Genomic DNA, 19,170 nt, shown 5'->3' on the forward strand with positions numbered 1-19,170 from the left:
GACGGATAGTTAGAAAAATCAGACGTGTACGAAAAGCTGTACGAAGCATTCGGAGAGGGTGTTTCACGACGGATAGGGCGGTCTTATCTGTCCGTAATAGAAGAAACGGAGATGCATAAATTGGCCTTAAAGCTCCCCGGTGAGCGCGGCCGCCTCCTCTTTTCTTCACTCGCCTCATCCGAGACCGACAGGTAAGTAAGATATTTTGGGACTCCACTTTTATCAATCCGACACTTTTGTGCAGGCGCCTTGTGTCCCTGAGGATTGTTTGTGGTTTTCCCCTTCTCTAAAAGTGAGGCAGAGGGCTACACTGCATGTGTTAAGCTCTGCTCTTTGTTTCAGGCAGCTTAATTAGCTGCACCTGGTACTAACTACTCATGTTCACAGCTTTGGGTAAGTGTTGTTTATCTCGTGCTGTTTGTGTCCATACAGAGTTTGTTCTCTTACAGGAGTGAGTAGAAAAGTTGGGAAGCTTAATCAATAAATAATCTATCCCTTAAAACTGATTTGGATCGGGGGTGCCCCCCCCTCTTCACCCCGTAACTCGCTGTCCGCAGGGAGTGGGGTTTTCTCCAACTCCCCCTCGTGCGTTCGCGCACAGTGAGTGGAGGTGAGTTAAAGCCAACCTTTTCACGTTTATTTGCCTTTCAAAAATGAATAAATAAACCGTGTTTGAGGCCAGGTAGTGTCCCCTTTTCACCTCTGTGCGCAGCAGGTGGGATTGTTTACCTGTGTTCCCTGTATAAAATACAGTTGGTTATTGGTTATCACCCTTTGTAGGTGCTATTTTGTTTCCCTTAAAGCCCTGTTCGCAGTGGCTGGGATGTTGTTCTCTCTCCACCCCCCCACCCCCCTTGTTTTCTGCCATTGCAGGCATACAGTGGCCATTTTCAGGTGAATTAGTTATTTCACCCCTTCCTTCTTTTTATGGGATATTGGCCAGCTTTGATTAGCCTGTTTATAAGATCCCCTTTACCAGCTATCCGTAGCTGCTGGGCGCTGTTGTTTATATATTTATTCTTAAAACACAAAAGTAACACAGAAATGTCCTCACATTTGTGCCATTATTGCCGGGGTATCATGGATCCCCGAGATGGCCACCGTGAATGCCCGACTTGTTTGGGCATGGCACATTTAATGGATGCTATTGAGAACCCCTGTGTGGCAGCAGTGGAACTGCCTGTGGAGGAGCGTGTTAAAAGAGCCAGATGGGTGGAGCAGTCTGTTCGTGCTGGGGCCGTGCAGCCTCTACCAGCCAAACTAAATGAAAGGGGACACACCTCAAGGAAAGCCCCCCGAAAACGTGGGCATGAGCACACCCCTGTTCGCAGGCGGGACTCAAGAGAGACACAGGCTCCAAAACCTTCACAGAACCCAGCTGGTCAGCATGATGACACTCAGCTGCAAATCCTAGCGGCCATACGTGGTCTGTCAGACAGGTTGGGTAGAGTTGAGGCCCAGTACCCGGCCACAACAGCTAGGGCATCGAGGCATGGGCACTCCTCCCCGGACAGGTTACCCTCCTATCAGGAGGAGAATGTGGTTCACCCTGACATTCTCTCTCTCTATGCTCAAAATTCCCTTTTTGGAAGTGATGGGCAGTCTGAGGGTGCTGCTGGGCTAAAACAGCCTAAATCCACACAATGTGAGGGGGCGTCCAACCTCAGCAACATGGGTGAAAGTGAGCCTTCACCCATGGACGTCATCTCAAAGGTTTCAAGTGCGGCAAAGATTGTGGGGCTCAATGTTCCAACTGAGGCTCCTGCTCCAATGGATGGGATTTGGGCCGCCATCACTCAGACCCAGCAATCAGTTACTGTACCTGTGGCTGGTGACTATTTGCACATGCTCAGGAAAGCATGGAACATCCCAAGTGGGGCACCTCAGTTCAATGCAGGTTGCCGGAGACTGACTAAGAATCAGTATGCTCCTGAAACAGGTATGGGGGATATGCCTCCAGTTGAGCGGGAGATGGCAGCCTTAACATCTCTGGGTCCAGAGCGGGTAACCACCAATCCACGCTGTCCCCTGAAAGAGTGTGATAAGTCAGACCGACTGGTGTCTCGGACTTATAATGCAGCCACACGAGCAGCCCGCTCGGGCAATGCACTCGCCATTTTATTGGCAGCTCTTAGGAGAACTTTTCGCGACCCTGATGATACTAGTCATCCGTGTTAAGACCGTGGTGACGGTCTGAGGGAGGTCGAAATAGATCGTAAGTTATGACCATAACTATGGATCTATGAGACCGACCGATGACCGTCACCCTCTTTTGTCACTCAGAACGGGCTGAGGCGTTCAGACAAGGAGGAGGCGGCCACGCTCACCGGGGAGCTTTATGGGCGGTGAGCCCAGCCCCCTTAAGGTCACTCACGTGACATTGTTGATATTTGGTCTCGAGGATAGGGAGATGAGGACATCATTCGTGTTAAGACCGTGGTGACGGTCATCGGTCGGTCTCATAGATCCATAGTTATGGTCATAACTTACGTTTTGATTCCACGGCAGACAGTAGCGAGTAGCGACCGTAGCGACTGACGATGGCAGACCAAAGTGGTCCACGGCGTACTGAAACAGCCGCTCCCAGGGGGAAAAACAAAAGAAAAAACACCGCGGATGGGAACGAGGGGGTGGGGCATTGGAGGAAGGCGGGATGATTCGAATGTGCTGTAATTCTCAAATGCAACAAAGGTAAGAGTCCCTTTAAGCAGTCGCTTGCAATGAAATGCTTGGGTCACAGGCTCTTGGAGGAGTTATAGATTATGATAACTAGATTTCTTAAATATACAATATAACCTACTCCCTTAAACCCATACTGACTATACCTATCATTACAATTATCATTACAATTGCTCCCTTAATCTCTGTCAGACTTTTCCTTTTGTATAAATACTTTAAGCATTGATAAACTTTTCTATTTAGACACTGTCTTTTCTCATGAATGTTGTAAATATTGTTATGTTATTGATGTGCTCTGTTGCACACAGCATCTATTGCACTTCTCTCTGGGAGACGGATCCGTTACGTGACTGCCCCTGACGTATCTAAATGTTTTATTCTTGTTCAAAGTTTCTACCAACTCTGGTCGAGGACTAAAGACAGAGGATTTCGCACCTTGGTTAGGCCCTATCAGATAAATTGTGATTTGTGAATATGGGATATACACATTTAATGTAACTTGATATGTTCTTGATTAATGTCTCACTGGCTTTTTATTTGCATCGTGTAGAGTAAACTGTTATATTATCAAGTGGTATAAGAGCTGGTAACCCTTTGACTTCCACAACAGTCGAAGTGCAAACCAGCCTCTGCAGTAACCGTGAGAGCTCAGCAGAGTAGCTCTGTCTGCCAGAGCTGAAGCTGCACTGTGGAGAAAACTGCAGGACAGTACACAGAGTGGAACGGGGCGGCTCTCTGCCTCACCTGACTCTTTATGTCTAACTGCTTCATCTCTGACATGCAGTGTAATATCATTGTACTCCCCAGCTGCAGATAAACACCACTCACCTCTGAGGATAAATCTTACAGCCTCCTCGCCCACAGAGTCAGAGATGTGCAGACCCGGTGAATGACTGTCAGAAGTTCAGAGGAACATTATAAACCTCTGGGTTTAAATGGATGCAGAAAAAACACAATAGTGTAGGTTTGTGCTGAACATATTTTATTTGGTAAATTGCTTCTGGAAAATATAGTTTGCAAAACGCATCCATTCAGGATGATCATCTTTAAGTCATGTGTAGTTATCTTATCTCTCATAACTGTAATGCAATACGAATAGAAACTGAAGGGAAATTGAAAATGAAGGGTAAGAGTCATGATGTGATATGTCATATGGATATGTAAGAATCCTGGGGACTGAGAGTTGATCTGCAGAGTCCAGATGTTAACTGCAAATCCGAAGAGAGAGAGAGAGTGAGAGAGAGAGAAAGAATGAGAGGAGGAAAAGAGCAACATAAGGGGACGGGGGCCAAATCAAGTATCTGTGGGAGAATAATTAGCACAATCCTCTGCCTCTCACTGCAGGCCTGCGGCATACTGCCCCAAAATGCTGATTCAGTACGCAGATAGACAGTATGGCATGGTGGGGGGTGAGTAGGGTGAGGAGAGGAGTGCATTGGAAGAGAGATGGAGTGTTGCGAGGGACAGAATATGTGAACTGAAGCAAACGCAGAACCGCAGGATGACTTCTGCAAATTTTGCACGTTTAATGAGAGTTAGAACTAATCTACCAATTGAATACAGTGTAAGATCTATGGGCTGTGTAACAGTGTGTAGATGGTATTGTCTAAAATGTGATGCAGGATATCTGCAGAGTCCCTACTTAACTTTTTCTAAGTACAGAGTACAGATACAGCAGCACAAAGGCACAACCTGCATTATCAAGACAAGAGCGACATCTAGAGGAGTAACTACAGACATGACCAGCTGTGAATATCTACTGCAGAGCTACTGTTAACCCCTCACTTGCCCGGAGAGCTGCTCAGTGCACGTCCACTGGTGGTTGGATGCAGCTTTTAGGTGTTCATGAGAAACCTGGGTGACGGTGTGGGTGCTGACCCAGTGACAGAAGGGGGCAGTCCCAGTTGAAAGTCATTAGTCTGTCACCAGGCTGCACCGGGGCAGAGGCAGCTCACATCTATAATGCATCAAAACGTTTGTCTGGAGAACTGAATACAAAACAACTGAGACAATAACAAGTTTAGATAAATAGACTGATGGACAACACAAATCATTTGTATTCACAAAATAACTAGTACACATGCAAATTAAACTCTATTTAACTAGTAATTATACTACTACTATTGTAAAGTACCTGCTTTGATAGCTAACAGAAGGGGTGCTATGAACCATACGCAATAATGACGACATGACAGCTACACAAAGTGAAGCCAAAGCATCTTGATCGCCCCCTAGTGGTTGACATAGGACATGGCCCAAAGCAAATGTGAAATATGTTTTTACTCAAAGATGGTTTGTGTCATTTTAGGGAGCTTCACACCGATATTTGTTCACGTGTTCATTTTTCAGGCAACTTTGGTTTTAATTTGATGCTATACAAACAGGGTGAACTTAATGATTGACAGCCGAGAGTGGCTCGTGATTGGCCGAGCATGTGTGTCACAACTGAGCAGACTCTTGCTCCAAATTTGCAAATTTGCAGCGTTTGTACCCTGGATATTTCTGCTTCATTTCTGGATGGTGGAAGGAAGTGGAGATGTGTCGTCCATCTTTATGTACAATCTATGGTAAGATCATAAAAATCTTTATAAAAATTTCTGTAATTATCTTCTAAAAGTTCTTTACTTAGAGCGGCAATCATTGATTTACATTTTGTTTAAATGCTGAACTTTCTTACATTTAGCCATACTTACTTGATGGTGTTTAACATTTCTTAAAATCACATCCATTGAGTCACACGCCTCTCTTGTTTAAATATATTTATAGTTTTACTATTATTCACAATCCAATATGGTGAATAAAATCCTTCTACATAAACATCTACAGTTTTAATAAAGTGTATTCTTCAAAATATTGTAGCACATGACAGAACAAATGTTTCCTCAGGTTTTTTTCCCCACAAGACTGGTTCTCGAAATAAGATCAAATCTAGATTTCTTAACATTCCCCACATTTCAACAAAATATTTTAAACATTGTACTCAAATAGAAATTATATTCATCTGTTAACTGTCTTTTTAAAGGAACAGCAACAAGGCCCTGACCATTGATTTCATATGAATGGTAAAGTCATGATTTCATGACATCACACAATGAAAGGAGTTGCCTTTTATTCAGGCAAATATTACTCAGTGTGAAGTAGTGTGAATAACCATTCTTACACAGATCCCTGAAAAGTATCCCACATACAACAAAATAGCTTTCACATAACCTTTAAGATCAGCTTAGATCAGCATCTTAGCTCTGGTCTCAATATGCAGCTGATCGATCGGGTTCAAACAAAATTTCATTACAAGTCTGACAAGCAGTGGAGGTTTGTTCTCATAGTAAATGAGAAATAAAGACGGGTGGCAAATTAAAACAAAAAGGCAACATAGGCTGTTTTCAGACATGACCTGCGGGTAAAACCTGGAGAATTAGGTCCAGACATTACCCACACTTTGCCCATCACAAATGCACAACGCAGTGGGAGGTTTTCTGCACAGACGCACCTCCTCTGGAAAAAATATTAGAGTATGACTTAAAGCAGCTTTACAGAATCTTAGTCAGGTGTTGGGCTACCACAAGCTCCCAGAACAGCTTCAGTTCACCTTGGAAATTATGCTACAAGTGTCTGGACTCTACCAGACAGATAGACAGCACTCGTTCTGTGTTCTGATGGTGTTGATACAGAACGCTGTTTAACATGTCGGTGGAAAATCGACCATGGGTGGAGATCTGGTGACTTTGAATGCCAGAGCATATGATTCACATAATTTTCATACTCCTCATCATCATCCCACTATTCACTGACCCCTCGTGACCTTTGGATGGGAGTGTTGTCATCCTGTATCTCTGCAAATGTTTCCGTTAATTTCTCACTCGTCTGTACGTCCATGCTGCCGCTGTTCCTCTCTCTCAGCCGTGTCCGCCCTCCTCGCTCTGTGCGTACGAGTTGCTTTCAGATTGGTGGTCCTCCTTCGGCAGGAGGCCCCAACTCCTGAGCAGAGCAAAGCGCTGAGCTGGGGGAGTGGAAAAGTAGTCCCTCTGTTTCTGAGAGTAGGTCTGGACGGGAGGGATGATGTCTCTGTAGCTCCAGTCCTGGTGATAACAATTAGACACAAGATGTAATGACTCATTGATTTGACTTAAGATGCTCAGACACATAGAGACATCACAAACTAAACATGTTGCCAAAACATTTCTCGCAACAAATATAACCAATTTTAAAGCACAACGGAAGTAGCGTTAAATGAACAGACATACTTAAGATCTAACTAAATGTATTTAAGACTGTAATAGTACAGTAGTATTTTGACATATTAAACATGTATAAGCCTCAAATTCAAACTCGCCATTTTTTTTTGTTTTTAGGAGAAAATTAAATATATTACAGTCCTTAAAAATTACCAAAATGATAATGAATATATACAGTATTTTTAAATTAAGGGCTGTGACATTATTGTTGAATTATCAGTTACCACACAAGTTCACTGATTTTGTGTGTCTGATCATTTACAGTACTTAATTACATGAATATAAATTAATGCTGTGTTAAATTCTAGGTAAATGTATTTATTCAAATCCTATTTTCTTTAAGTCCAGATTACATTTGCAGAGAAGAAAAAGAGTTTGTGAATCGTAATATTTACCTGAACAGAAATGTTTAAAATATTTTTTAAGACTTGTGACCATGGGGCTCAAAATGTAAAAAACATGTTCAAAAGATAAATATGATTAACACCACACGCACTTATTGTTTTTTGGTTGGAATATGTTCAGGGTTTTAGCGTAGAAAACTCATAATCATAATAGAGAAGACATAAGTTTTCCTGATTCTCATCTCCCCTCCAGTGGAGTAGAAAGTGAACAGAAAACAAATCCTCACAGGAAAACGAAACCTTCAACGCACGGGTGGCCTGTAATCTAAAGGTTATCTATCTGCTGGTCTTTGGTATAAATCCCTGGTGTCTATTTGGAGTACTGCGTGTGCAATAGGTATAATAAATGGCTGAGGTGCTATACCTGCCAGCGGAGGTTGAAAGCCTCCAGCAGCTGTATCCTTCCCTCTCTGGTGGGCACGCAGTCAGGAGGAGGAGGCTGCACCACCTCGGAGCCCAGAGTCACATCTCCAAACACCAGCAGAGCCCTGATGGCAAACCAGCCCCCGAACCTGGGATGCACGCACACACCAAACATCTTCTGTGGGTAAACAGAGGGAGACACGCAAAAAATCATGTGAGGAGGGATACGCTAATCCACAAAGTGATGACAGTTATCTATGCAGCAAACAATGAGAATCCACAAACATAAGCATTACTCTTTCAGCCCAGGGATGCTCTGTGACGTCAGACTGTTGGTAGTAGAAAGCTGCTCCAGACACGTGAGCTGCAGTCTGCGCCAAGAACTTTGGTTTCCTGCTGGGAAGCAGCTCGTAGTCGAATCTCACATCCAGCGTCTGTCCTGGGAAACACTGCGGGGCAAAGAGGGAGGGGCGGGAAAAGTTCAGGTGTTGCATGATAAGTTGATCATGTATATAGTTACAGTTGCAGTTTTAGTCCAATCCATTTATTGGTCTAGAAAATCGGCGGCTATGAGCTTTTCACCGATATGAAATTTGTATATATTTGCTTTTATTTGTGTTTTCTTTATATATATATATATATATATATATATTTTTATGATGTTTATGGTTAAACTTTAAAATACCATGCCTCATTTACATTTCATTGTCATATGGGTTTGATAAGGACCTCTTAGGGATCATTGCCAAATGTTTTAAATATACAAATCTGCCAATAAAGCAGCATCTGAAATTGTTTACTAACTAATATCAGTATTGGCATAGGCCCCTTAAATCCATATCAATCGGGCTAAGTGACAATCCTATGTCTGCTTGGGTTTGAGCCGTACAATGATAAACACCATATGAAGAAATTAACCCCTAGAGATTATCTATCTTGCAGCTACTACTTTATTGGTTTTCTGGATTTTTACATAATTGTACAGTAGGTTGATTGTGTTATGGCTGTGTTAAACTTTTATAACCAAAACATGAAATCTCCAATCTGTTTATTTGACATTCAATTAAAATTTCGGACAACTTACAGGATCAGGATATATAGCCACGATGAAGAGTGTCTGTCTCCCTCCATAACACTCACCTGTGAGACAGCTGTAGTGACACAGTGTTTGACACACTGGTCTATGGGGTCTGTCACTCCCTGACAGCCCCTCTCCTCCATGAACGGCAGGAAGGCTCGTTCAAACATGGCAGGAGTGCTGAGCACCACCAGAGCCAGGCTGTCATCTGGAGAGGCCAGCCGCAGTGAGGCAGGCAGCAGCGAGTTATACCAGCCGACCTGAGGACAGAGTGGGAAAGAGTGTCAGAGGGAGTGAGTGTGAGAGTAAGAGTGAGAGAAAGAGAGAGATAGTGGGTGAGAGGGTGAGAATGAGAGTGTGAGCGAGATAGAGAGAGAGTCTAACCCTGACCTTAACCATAATTCACATCTTACCTCCCTACCTTAATCATGGTTACTACCTGTCTTGCCCTTAGCCTATCCTTAATCTAAACTTTACCTGACCATAAAACATGTCTTCATGTTAAACATCACCATATAAATAAACAACGTGGGTAGACGGGACATAAACACTTAATCAGCTGATTAAATAACCTTATTTTAATATTATGGGATGTACTGCATTTTATTTGCACAACCTGAAACCCCCTCTCATCACCAACAGCTACATATATAAAAAAGTGCTTCAATAATACCTTTAGAGGGTAAACCTCAAATCCCAGTGTAGATAAAGAGTTCTCTAGAAGCCCTGTGACACTCTCCACGTTCCGAGAGGTGGCCGCCATTTCTGCGTGTGAACACAAAGCGAGGCATTGTGGGTAATGGTGTTCTTTTGCGTCTCCGTCTTCAGAAACCAGATCCAGATAAAAAAAAGAATGGGTAAACATGAAACATCACAAAATGAAACTTGTCTTGTAGAAATTCATCTGTAGTTTCGTGACTGAAGAGCCAAGAGTAGCGTTACCACTTACTACAATACCCAGAAGACACCGGCGGCGACGTCATACGCAATCACGTCGCCGTTATGGGGTCCTGGATTTAAAAAAAGTCGGATGGCAGCTCGCTGGGTTTTCTGTGAGTAGCTCGCTGAGGTTAGTCCAGCTGGTTCAAACATTATCACATGTGTGTTTACATGTTTAACGACATGTGTACATTATAATAAAACACATACAGACTTCAGTGTGTTACAGTGTATGCTACTAGAACTCGCTTATGTAAGTGGCTTCTTTACGTTTGCAAAGCCTCGTTGTGTGTTTACATGTTTAGCTACGTTTTTGTCCCCGGGGTTATGGGGTTAACGGAGGTTCCTGCTCTGAATCACATGTGTATCTGCTCCTGGAGACTGTGTACAGCTGTTCCCCAGTGGGACTCATTCATCAGACGCATTCAATCAGCCTCCACACACACGCTAACACCCTGCTGCTATGTAACTCCCCATAAAGTGTGTGAGATCTCGGCTAGCTGGTTGCCTCACCAACCAGCCATTAGACAACACCCGTCTAAAGTTACTGCTGGTGTTTGGTGTATCGCCTCCCACCACAGGCAGCTCAACACTCTCTGACACGTCGCTTTGCACCTTGGATCAAAAATGAACGACTGACCCTGAATGAAATGTGGGTTTGACAACTTCAGTTTATGTGTCTCCCCCTTTTTTTTGTTTAGACAGACATGAACTGGGACACTCAGCTGAGCTCTATCCTGTCAGTGGCAGATGGCAGCGTAGCAAAGATGAGGGTGAGTGCTTCTCATGGTATGGTGTTGTAGGAAATTACAGTTATCATATGTTTAAAGTGCACAGAGGGATTTTCGTTTTACAACAGTGACATTCATATACCAAACCCTTGGTATACCCTTCAAACACCCAGGAGCCTGGGGTGCTGTAGTCTGCTGTACATTTGTTGTTATTGCAGCTGTCTGTAGATGGCAGGATTGCTCCACATTTAAAAGGGGGACTGTTGTTGCGAGGTTGGGAAAGTACAACACTCTGAATCTGAATCATGTTTTTGTCCCCAGGAGAGACTGACGTCACCAGGGAAATTCTCCAAAGGAGAAAGTGGGTGAACTGTTCCACATCAGTGAATCTGACTTTGTCTGTAATAACAAAAATAACCCACTCGTTACTCATAGTGAGAATGAGGTAGACAACAGAATAAAAAGGCTATAATTTTTGTAAATTTCTATCTATGTATATTTCTCTATTCCATTTCCCTTTTCTTAACAATGTAACAAAGTGCCTAAGAACAAGAAGTAAAACCCCAAAATATTATAAAACAGACAATGTAGTTGACTAATAGGACATTAGTCACAGTAGAGATAAAGCAGTAAAAATAAAACAAATAAAAACAGGATAAATAAATGCAAATCAATCATTCCCTAAAGCTTTGAAAAAGACAAAGGCTTTGAGACGAGATTTAAAATAAGCTAAAGAGAGTTTCAAATGGCTTTAATAGCAAAAGCTTGTTCTCCCTGTGTCCCACTCTGAGACCTGGGAGGGACCAGCAGGGCTCCATCTGCAGATCTCAGCAGCCAGGAGGGCACACACCACCTAGATAATGCTGAAATGTACTCTGGGCCTAGGCCGTGTGTAATGAAATTCTAAAATCAATTTGAAAGCTATCCGGTGATATGCTGGCACAGTGGTGATATGCTTGTGCCTCTTTGTTCCGTTAATTTTGAGTGAGAGCATTTTGGACCAACTGGAGACAGTGTAGGGAGCCCTGACTGATACCTGAGTAAAGTGCATTGCAATGATCGAGACGAGAATAAATAAAAGCATGAATAACACATTAGTCAGGATTCACAATATATTATAGATTGAGGTAGGGACAGTGGTTTAAACTCATTTGATTTGATTTGAGCACTTTGTGGAAAACCTCTTGCATATTCCTCTTCCTCTCCAGATTTGTTTCCTGCGAGGGAGTGGATACGTGATTCCGATTTGGACCCTCCCGCTCTTCCCCCCCGAGCCCCTCTTCCCCGACAGCCATCCCCCTCGCTCAGTTCCGGTGTGCAATGGGCAGACGTGGCTGCTCTCCAGTCTCAACTACAGATGCAGAGCCAGGTGTTTGATTATTTGTCCGCTCAAGCATGTGTGCAACCATTTGTCGTATCAAGCCGGATGTGCAAGATCAAGTAGCTGCTGCATTTATGTGATGTATTTTGGTGCGTTAGCTCTGGCAGAGTTCAACATTTCTGCTTCTAATGTTTCGCAAGGCGATTGACTCTCTCACCAAGAAACTCCATGACATGGAAAAGGAGCGACAGTCCCAACAACGTCACATCCAGACACTTCAAGGTAACTGCTGACCCATGGCTGCTTACCTCCTTTTTTACTGAGTCACGTTATCCTCAAAAAAACACAGCAACACCTGACTCCTGTTATCGTCGAGTAGAAGAAAGGAGCTGGAGCTCTTATCCAGTTCATCGCTGTTTAACCAAGTTACACCCAAACAAGGTCGACAGGTCACGCATGAAAAATAAACAAAGAATTTAAAGTTCTTAAGGGGATAGATACATTATTTATGCCTAAATAAATCATAACCACACGATTATTGACATGTCTGATTCCAAAATGTATTACATTTTTTAATTCAGAGAATTAGTTGAGAAACAGTTTGGACAAATCCAGTTTAATACAGGTTAATTTACAGTTCTTTGATTTTAAGTCTTTGACAAAGTAAAAGTCACTCATGATGATTGCTCATTTTTAATATGGTCCCTCTTTATCTTAAACTGATCCAAATCACTGTTGAATTTATTTATATTAGAGTTTAAATGAATTATAGTCCATCACATACATTTGTATCCGCTCTAACTTTACCATTCATCACCAAACACTCCTCCTTCTTGGTTAGCTCTGCTCTGTAAGTTGGCTTTAAACTGTATGCAACCTCTAGCTTTAAGCCTTTTATTCCTCTTACAGTTTGCATATAAAATAACTGAATTGATTAGTTTAATCACAGTAAACAAAGAAAACTGTCATGAAAGAACTTGCAGGTTTGCATAGTGCATTCCATCTGTTTTAATGTTGCAGATGGTCATGGTTTGTGGGATAAAACCAAAATACTTATATTTAAATTGCATTTAATACATTTAATTCTATTTCTGCTATGATTGTTTGACTTAGATTGTCATCAGGTAGAGAAGAGTGAAACCTCCCAGGATCCTCACTTCAATAGGAAGAATTATTTTTGATTACCAAAGTGAGTTTTACCCATACAGGACATGTGACCCCTGTGAACACACAAACAGACACTTGGAGCAGTGCGCACATACACATGAGAGGTTGGGTGCCTTGCAGATAGACATTTCAGCTGTTGATGATGAATGAGGGAACAATGCTGTTAGTACACCACCCATCCATAAAAGTGGATTCCCAGGAAGATATGGTCTCAGTTTTGGTAACCATCAGCACTAACAGCACTTGGAAGAGATGAGTGCTTGCAGGTTTATTAGCCTATTTATATGTCTGACTTATTTATGTTATGCTAAGATGTCATATTTTTTACTTTTTGATGTGGTTTGCATTGTTCCTCATTTGTACATTGTGTAGAAAGTGCCTGCCAGATGAATAAATCAAGCTGTAAATATGCTAGAATTATATATTTATCTATAAAATACTGCCTCATCACTGTTTCTCACTAGACTTTCCCACCAGAGCTCACTCTTCTGTGCCTTCTCTGCTCACCATCCGAACCCCTACTATGTGAAACTGCAAAAGAGAGGATTCATTAATAATTAGAACTTTTAATAAATAATTAGGATTTGCCCACAAGGTAACTACAGGAGGGGAAAGAAAACTCTTACTCAAAGAAAGCTCTCTTCTTTTCCAGAGGAGGTTCACAGCTTGCGTGAGGACCTGAGGGAGAGTGAAAGAGAGAGGGAGAAACCACAGAGGGGACAAAGTCCAGGAGCAGATAGAATGATGGAGCAGTGGAGGAGAGAGGTGGGACGTGAGCTTAGCAGTCTGCGAGGACACATCACCAGAGCCACGTCGCTAGGCAACTTAGAGGAGAGGTGCGTTGGGGTTGTGGGGCGTAACTGCAGACTTTGAAACTCGTGATTGATATGAAAACATTTGCACTCAAAATTCAAAATAATGTAATTCAAAAAGAGTTCGCTATTACGACGTTTGAGTGACATTTTCATTTTTTGGGAAGACGGGTATGAAAGAGGGGGAAACGACACATCAGTTTTGTCATCATTTCTCTTTTTCTCACCCCTCAGTTTCAACTCAAAGATTCGCCGAGAGGAGTTGGAACACTTGCGGAGGGAGGTGGACCAGCTGAAAACACGGTTAAGTGAGTCGCACGAGGGCAAACACACGTGCATCATGTCTTCGCATTGATTCTGCGGGACTCCACATGTCCTGAGCTCTGCGCTGGCCTGTCAAGCAAAAGACAAGTACAGTCTTGCTCACGGTGTCGGCTCTTTCTTCTTCTGTTTGACAGGGCGACAGGAGGAGGACGTGTTCCTCCAGCAGGCAGAGGCCAGAGAGACCATGAGACACTACGAACGCAGCTGCAAGGTGCACACACAATAGAACATGCAGCTTGTGTTTGTGATTTGTGATTTGTAGTCTTTGAGGTCCTTAACCTTTCATTTGTTTGTTCTGTTCAGACACTGGAGGAGCTAACAGAGAGCTACAGAACTCACAGCACTGATCTGGCAAAAACTGTCTCTCAGTATTCACACACACAGCAAGAGGTCCGCCAGATCAGGTAAATGTGTGAGTGTGTGCACAAATGTGTGTTTCTCGAATTGTGTCTCTCCTTTTGGTGGATTACATGTGTTGCGTTAAACTTGTTCCAACAGAACAGTTGTGTCAGAGCTGAAAGACGAGGTCAGGAGTCTTACCCTTCAAGAACATGAACCAACCCCTCTACTGTCTGTGGACACATCAGGCAAGTCTCTGTAACACACGCACAAACTGACTCAATATAATCGATTAACAAATCAATTTAACCACGTTTTCCTGTGTGATTCAGGGGCGTCACCCGTGTCTTTCCCCAGACACAGTAGGGGAGTCAGAGTGGAAGAGCCAGACTCTGACTCTGAGGACTTCAGTCCGACCCCGAGCTTGGCTGAGGTCAGCTCAGATGATCTTTCGTGGCTGGATGACAAAGACTCGGGTAAGGATGTGGCTCAGGAGGCAGAGCGGGTTGTCCACCAACCAGAAAGTCACTTCCTGGTGTCTGTCCATGCAGTGTGTGTGGTGTGTGATAGAAAAAGCGCAGCATATAGTAGCGCTGTATGAATGTGTGAACCTGGTTTGTACTGTAAAGCCCCTTGAGTGGTTTATAAGTCATGGGCATCTCTATATAAATACAGTTGATTTGGTTACTTTGTGCAACATCTGTTATCATTTTCACAAGCCGTCTATCCCACCTACACACACACAAACACAGGAACATGTTCTGACGATAGGATCACACACTCCAGCAGAATAGGTTACGCGGTCACCAGATGGGTACACACACTGATGACAGTTTTAGCAGGATGAGACATGTAGACCCCCCCCCCCTCTCCTGTTCCTCTCCCACACATCTGGCTCAACCTTTGCTCTGACTCATCCCAGTAGTTCTGACTCACTGTGGAGATCACCCGTCTGTGTTTACCACTGTTAGTCGAAAGAGCAGCTTGACATTTATGACATGCACTTATTCAGGATCCTTACTCAGGTTTAGATTAGAAGAAATATGCAGCTCTACCGGGTGTTCTGGGGCTTCTGCTAAGTTCCACTGTAACAACACAGTCATAGCACTACTGGATGTAACTGCTCCCAGACAAGAATTAGTCCTGCATAACACACCTGTAAAACCTCCATGTGTTGCTTAATTCAGTTTGCCTTTTTAGATGTGCTGGGAGGCAGATACAGCCCCTGTTCAGACCTGGTATTAACATCTGTCCTGAGCTATCTGATCACCAGTGTTCACACCTGGTTTTAAAATCCTGAATGTTTTTGCCTGTGACGTCTAGTGATCGGATCCCATCATCTCACTCCCCTGCTCTATTTGCAAAAGATTGTCAACACCCAGATCAGTGTTGACATTGTGGCGGTGGCTACAGACAAATCCACATATGGGCACTGAATAGTGGGAAAAGCTGAAACCGTAGCAGGTCAGAGGAATTCAGCTGAGTAGACGGTTCTTCATATGTCACCCAGGAAATTTGCGTTCACACTTCTCATAGTGAAACAATGTGGCCACATCACCTTAAATCCCCCAAATGTGGTTTGAGTAATTGAATCTCAGGAAGAGGATCATGTTTTTGGGTGCATTCAGACTTGTACTGGATCACTCAGGATTGATGTTAATACCACCACAGGGTCTTAGTTACTTTTGAACAGATCCAAGCGCTGTCTCCCCCTTTTCAGTCTTTGTGGAAAGCTCAGCTAACCCTCTCCTGAAAGAAGCTTCATTACCGTGCAGACATGCACTCTTTTGATCTAATTCTCAGCAAGAAAGCAAATACACATTTCCCCAAATTTGAAATTATTCCTTTAAATACATCACAAGTAAATGTGATATAATTATAGGAAGAGAAAAGGGTTAAGATAAAATAAACTGTAATCATGGCTTTACAGCTTCACTGTAAACAATTTTTTTTCTTCAGATAAAGCTGTAAAATTCTGATTTCCTCCCCCATGTTCTCAGCAAAGACAGTTGTTACTTGCTAAATTTAAACAGTTTGTGTGTATGAATGTGTGTGTTTCTGTGTGAGCACATGCACTGCTCACCCCCGAGACTCTCAGAGCAGGCTGACGTTCCTGGAAGAGATTACAATCTGTGCTCTAAATGTTTCCCAGAGTGATTTGGGCCCATGCAGCCAGGCTAATTTGACGCGCACGGACACATGCACGCCCGCACGCACACACAAGTACATTATGGGAAAACATTTGAATACCGTCCAACAAAATCCCACATGGTAATACAGCAAAGAGCTACTCAGTCCTTCTCGTTCACAAACACACACTCTCTCACTCACCCACCCACTCACTCACATGCAACTTATTCTCCTCTGCTCTTCACCTCTGCCAGCTCTTCCTCAAAAGCCACATGTGCGTCTCAGCGTTCAGTCCAGACGGAGTGATTTTGCTGGTCCAGGATCTGATCTGGAGGACGATGATGAAGATGAAGGTGGTGATGAAGAAGATCTCCTTGATTACAATGTGGAACCAGATTTAGCATCTGACCTAAGTCTTAATGACCTCTGACCTGTTCTATAATTTTTTTTATTGATTTAATTTGGTTTGACCTGTGTGTTTGTATGTGGGTGAGAGCTTCTGTTGCAAAACCCCAAACTTTAAAAATAGAAACTGTATTAGACAACCAGCCATATGGTTAATTTCCTGTGTTGTCCCCAGGGAAGAGGAACACAATAAAAGAGAGGCATAGCAGCAGACTTGGCAACAGTGGCGGATACATAGAACAACATATAATTATGTCGTCCTACTTAGTGTTGCTCTTTCAGACTGCTTGAGTATGATGCGTGATAATCCTTTGATACCAGTGGGGAAAGTACTTTTTCGTGAGGGGAATTTTCAAAAATGTATAAACAGTTATTTGTGAAAATAACATTAATGTTAGGGACTCAGGAAAAATCTCAATGGATCAAACTTTCTTTTTAAACTTGAAATCTGGAAACTGTTTCATCCAAAGTGGCACTAAACGCAGCATGCAAGATTGATAAAATGCTAACTCCTTCACTCTCTTTTTTATTTAAATATTCATCATCATTATTTCCCCCAGTCTAGTTAGCACATGACCGTACAAACCGTCCCAAACAAAAAAAAAAATATCTCTGGGTGAAAAAGTGGAGTCACACTCTTAGAAGACACAGACGAAGATGTCAAGAGAGTTTGTGGTGATAAGTGCTGACGCCGATGTCTTGTAACCAAAATTACATGATCTCCCCAGCTAAATTAATGTTTCCTCCCTCTTTTTGCTGCAACTCCAAGGAGTTTTCGCAATTGTGAATGTGTCCAAACAGTGAATCTCCCACTGTGTTCCTTTTTAAATGAGTACTTGCCAAGTGTGGCCTGTTCCTGAATGCATTGGCCTGTTCTGAAGCCATTTTAGATGTTCCTTCACCACAGATGTTGCTGCTGAAGGAGGCAAAGTCTAATATTGCCTGCCTGCTCTGATTGGAGCAGTTCCCCTCTCATTACAAATAATTTACAAAATATTTTAAAAACCAATGTGAACATGCGACAAATTTCATTGTAAAAATGGGTTAGTAGAAAGTACACATATTTAATGATACAGTATTTGCTGTTATGTAAAAGTGAAAAAGACCTGAAAATAGATCTACCTATGCACAGATACATTAAAAACGTACTTAAGTACAATAATAATTAAGTCAATATACTTTGTTCCTTCCCTCAATTGAATTGTGCCCGCATGTACTGACTGGATGGTTGGATGCAGGGAACAAACGACAGGCAGCTGTTTAAAGAACCAACATCCTCCCGTGAGAGTTACATTCAGAAAACGTCTCCTTTCACGGTGGTGGATGGCAGTGCTTTGTGTCAGCGAAGAAGCAAACACCCTTTGCACCATGTTGTGTGTTGCTGATTATAAATTATGGCTCCTACCAGAGTTAAGGGCAGAGGCTTTGGTGAATAGCAAGCTAAACCACAAGGTTTTGGTTTTAGGCAGGACGAGACTGAAAATAGTTCTGCTTAGGTTTGTTATGATTACAGATTGTTGGGTTAGGTAAAGGTTTGATGTGGTTAATGTTTGCGACTTTCATGTGTATCCATAACTGCAATAGGATCCATAAGGAAGCCAGTCATCACTGTGCTTTTGATTTGAAAAGTGAGGGCTTACAGTATGCCTGTACTGCCTTAAGTCCTTTAAGAACAACACATTTAACTTTAATATAATGGCATATACAGTTTGTGTTCAGTCGTTATACATGTGTTAAGACTCAGTACCTTTTGCCTTTGAATTTGTGTTAATCGTGTACTATATGCAGTGCAACACTGTTCAGTGTAGCAGAGTAATGGATATTTAATGAGTGTTTCTTCCTGACATAATGCACTTTTAAATCCAGAAGGAAACTGATGACGATTGTAATTCCTGGTAATGCATCTGAAGTGAGAGCCAAGAGGAAATCATTAACATTACATAGACACACCCACACCACCTCCACTGTGATGTCTTTACATATGCACAACTCAGTTAAGACTGTCAAGAGTCCCTTTATGCTGTCTTGTCTGACACGAGTCACACTGTCCCGGGCTTGCAGGCGGGTGTCGAGCTGTTAAATAATTCAGCATCCAGACCACCCCCCCCCCACCCCCGGGAAGCCCAGACCACAGCGAAGAGCCACGGGCTAGCTGATGGACAGGCTGGGCATGTGGACATGTGACCAGAGACACTTTCCAGATCATCCAACCAGTCAGATTATCTCTCATCTTGTCAAAATAA

The 19,170-nt window shown here is 42.8% G+C and overlaps 2 protein-coding genes across 2 annotated transcripts; one reads left to right on the forward strand and one right to left on the reverse strand.

Annotated features, from left to right (window-relative positions):
- The first annotated feature begins 143 nt into the window (after positions 1-143).
- LOC133010397 (uncharacterized) lies at positions 144-19,018 on the forward strand. Its single transcript, XM_061077965.1, has 12 exons — positions 144-191; positions 10,404-10,471; positions 10,751-10,790; positions 11,638-11,798; positions 11,951-12,032; positions 13,570-13,753; positions 13,964-14,037; positions 14,188-14,264; positions 14,357-14,457; positions 14,552-14,640; positions 14,725-14,868; positions 16,777-19,018. The coding sequence occupies exons 2-12, from the start codon at positions 10,406-10,408 to the stop codon at positions 16,950-16,952; spliced, it is 1,194 nt and encodes a 397-aa protein (XP_060933948.1). The 5' UTR covers positions 144-191; positions 10,404-10,405; the 3' UTR covers positions 16,953-19,018.
- On the reverse strand, positions 4,182-9,742 carry mmachc (metabolism of cobalamin associated C). The gene is made up of 6 exons (XM_061078032.1): positions 9,709-9,742; positions 9,433-9,581; positions 8,822-9,019; positions 7,978-8,130; positions 7,683-7,859; positions 4,182-6,758 (listed from the first exon to the last, which is right to left on the reverse strand). Exons 1-6 carry the CDS (start codon positions 9,740-9,742, stop codon positions 6,576-6,578), a joined length of 894 nt encoding a protein of 297 aa, XP_060934015.1. The 3' UTR covers positions 4,182-6,575.
- Positions 19,019-19,170: the final 152 nt, after the last annotated feature.

The sequence above is a fragment of the Limanda limanda genome, chromosome 9, assembly GCF_963576545.1.
Source record: "Limanda limanda chromosome 9, fLimLim1.1, whole genome shotgun sequence".
Lineage (NCBI taxonomy): Eukaryota > Metazoa > Chordata > Actinopteri > Pleuronectiformes > Pleuronectidae > Limanda > Limanda limanda.

What these genes read in the sequence shown, in the direction of transcription:
- LOC133010397 (XM_061077965.1), top strand. Translation starts at nt 10,406, where the DNA reads ATGAACTGGGACACTCAGCTGAGCTCTATCCTGTCAGTGGCAGATGGC. An exon ending in ACTACGAACGCAGCTGCAAG is followed by an intron (nt 14,265 to 14,356) that starts GTGCACACACAA and finishes TGTTCTGTTCAG; the next exon opens with ACACTGGAGGAGCTAACAGA. An exon ending in CAAGAGGTCCGCCAGATCAG is followed by an intron (nt 14,458 to 14,551) that starts GTAAATGTGTGA and finishes TTGTTCCAACAG; the next exon opens with AACAGTTGTGTCAGAGCTGA.
- mmachc (XM_061078032.1), bottom strand. Translation starts at nt 9,742, where the DNA reads ATGACGTCGCCGCCGGTGTCTTCTGGGTATTGTA. An exon ending in GGTGTCTTCTGGGTATTGTA is followed by an intron (nt 9,582 to 9,708) that starts GTAAGTGGTAAC and finishes TGGTTTCTGAAG; the next exon opens with ACGGAGACGCAAAAGAACAC. An exon ending in AGCATCCCTGGGCTGAAAGA is followed by an intron (nt 7,860 to 7,977) that starts GTAATGCTTATG and finishes GTTTACCCACAG; the next exon opens with AAGATGTTTGGTGTGTGCGT.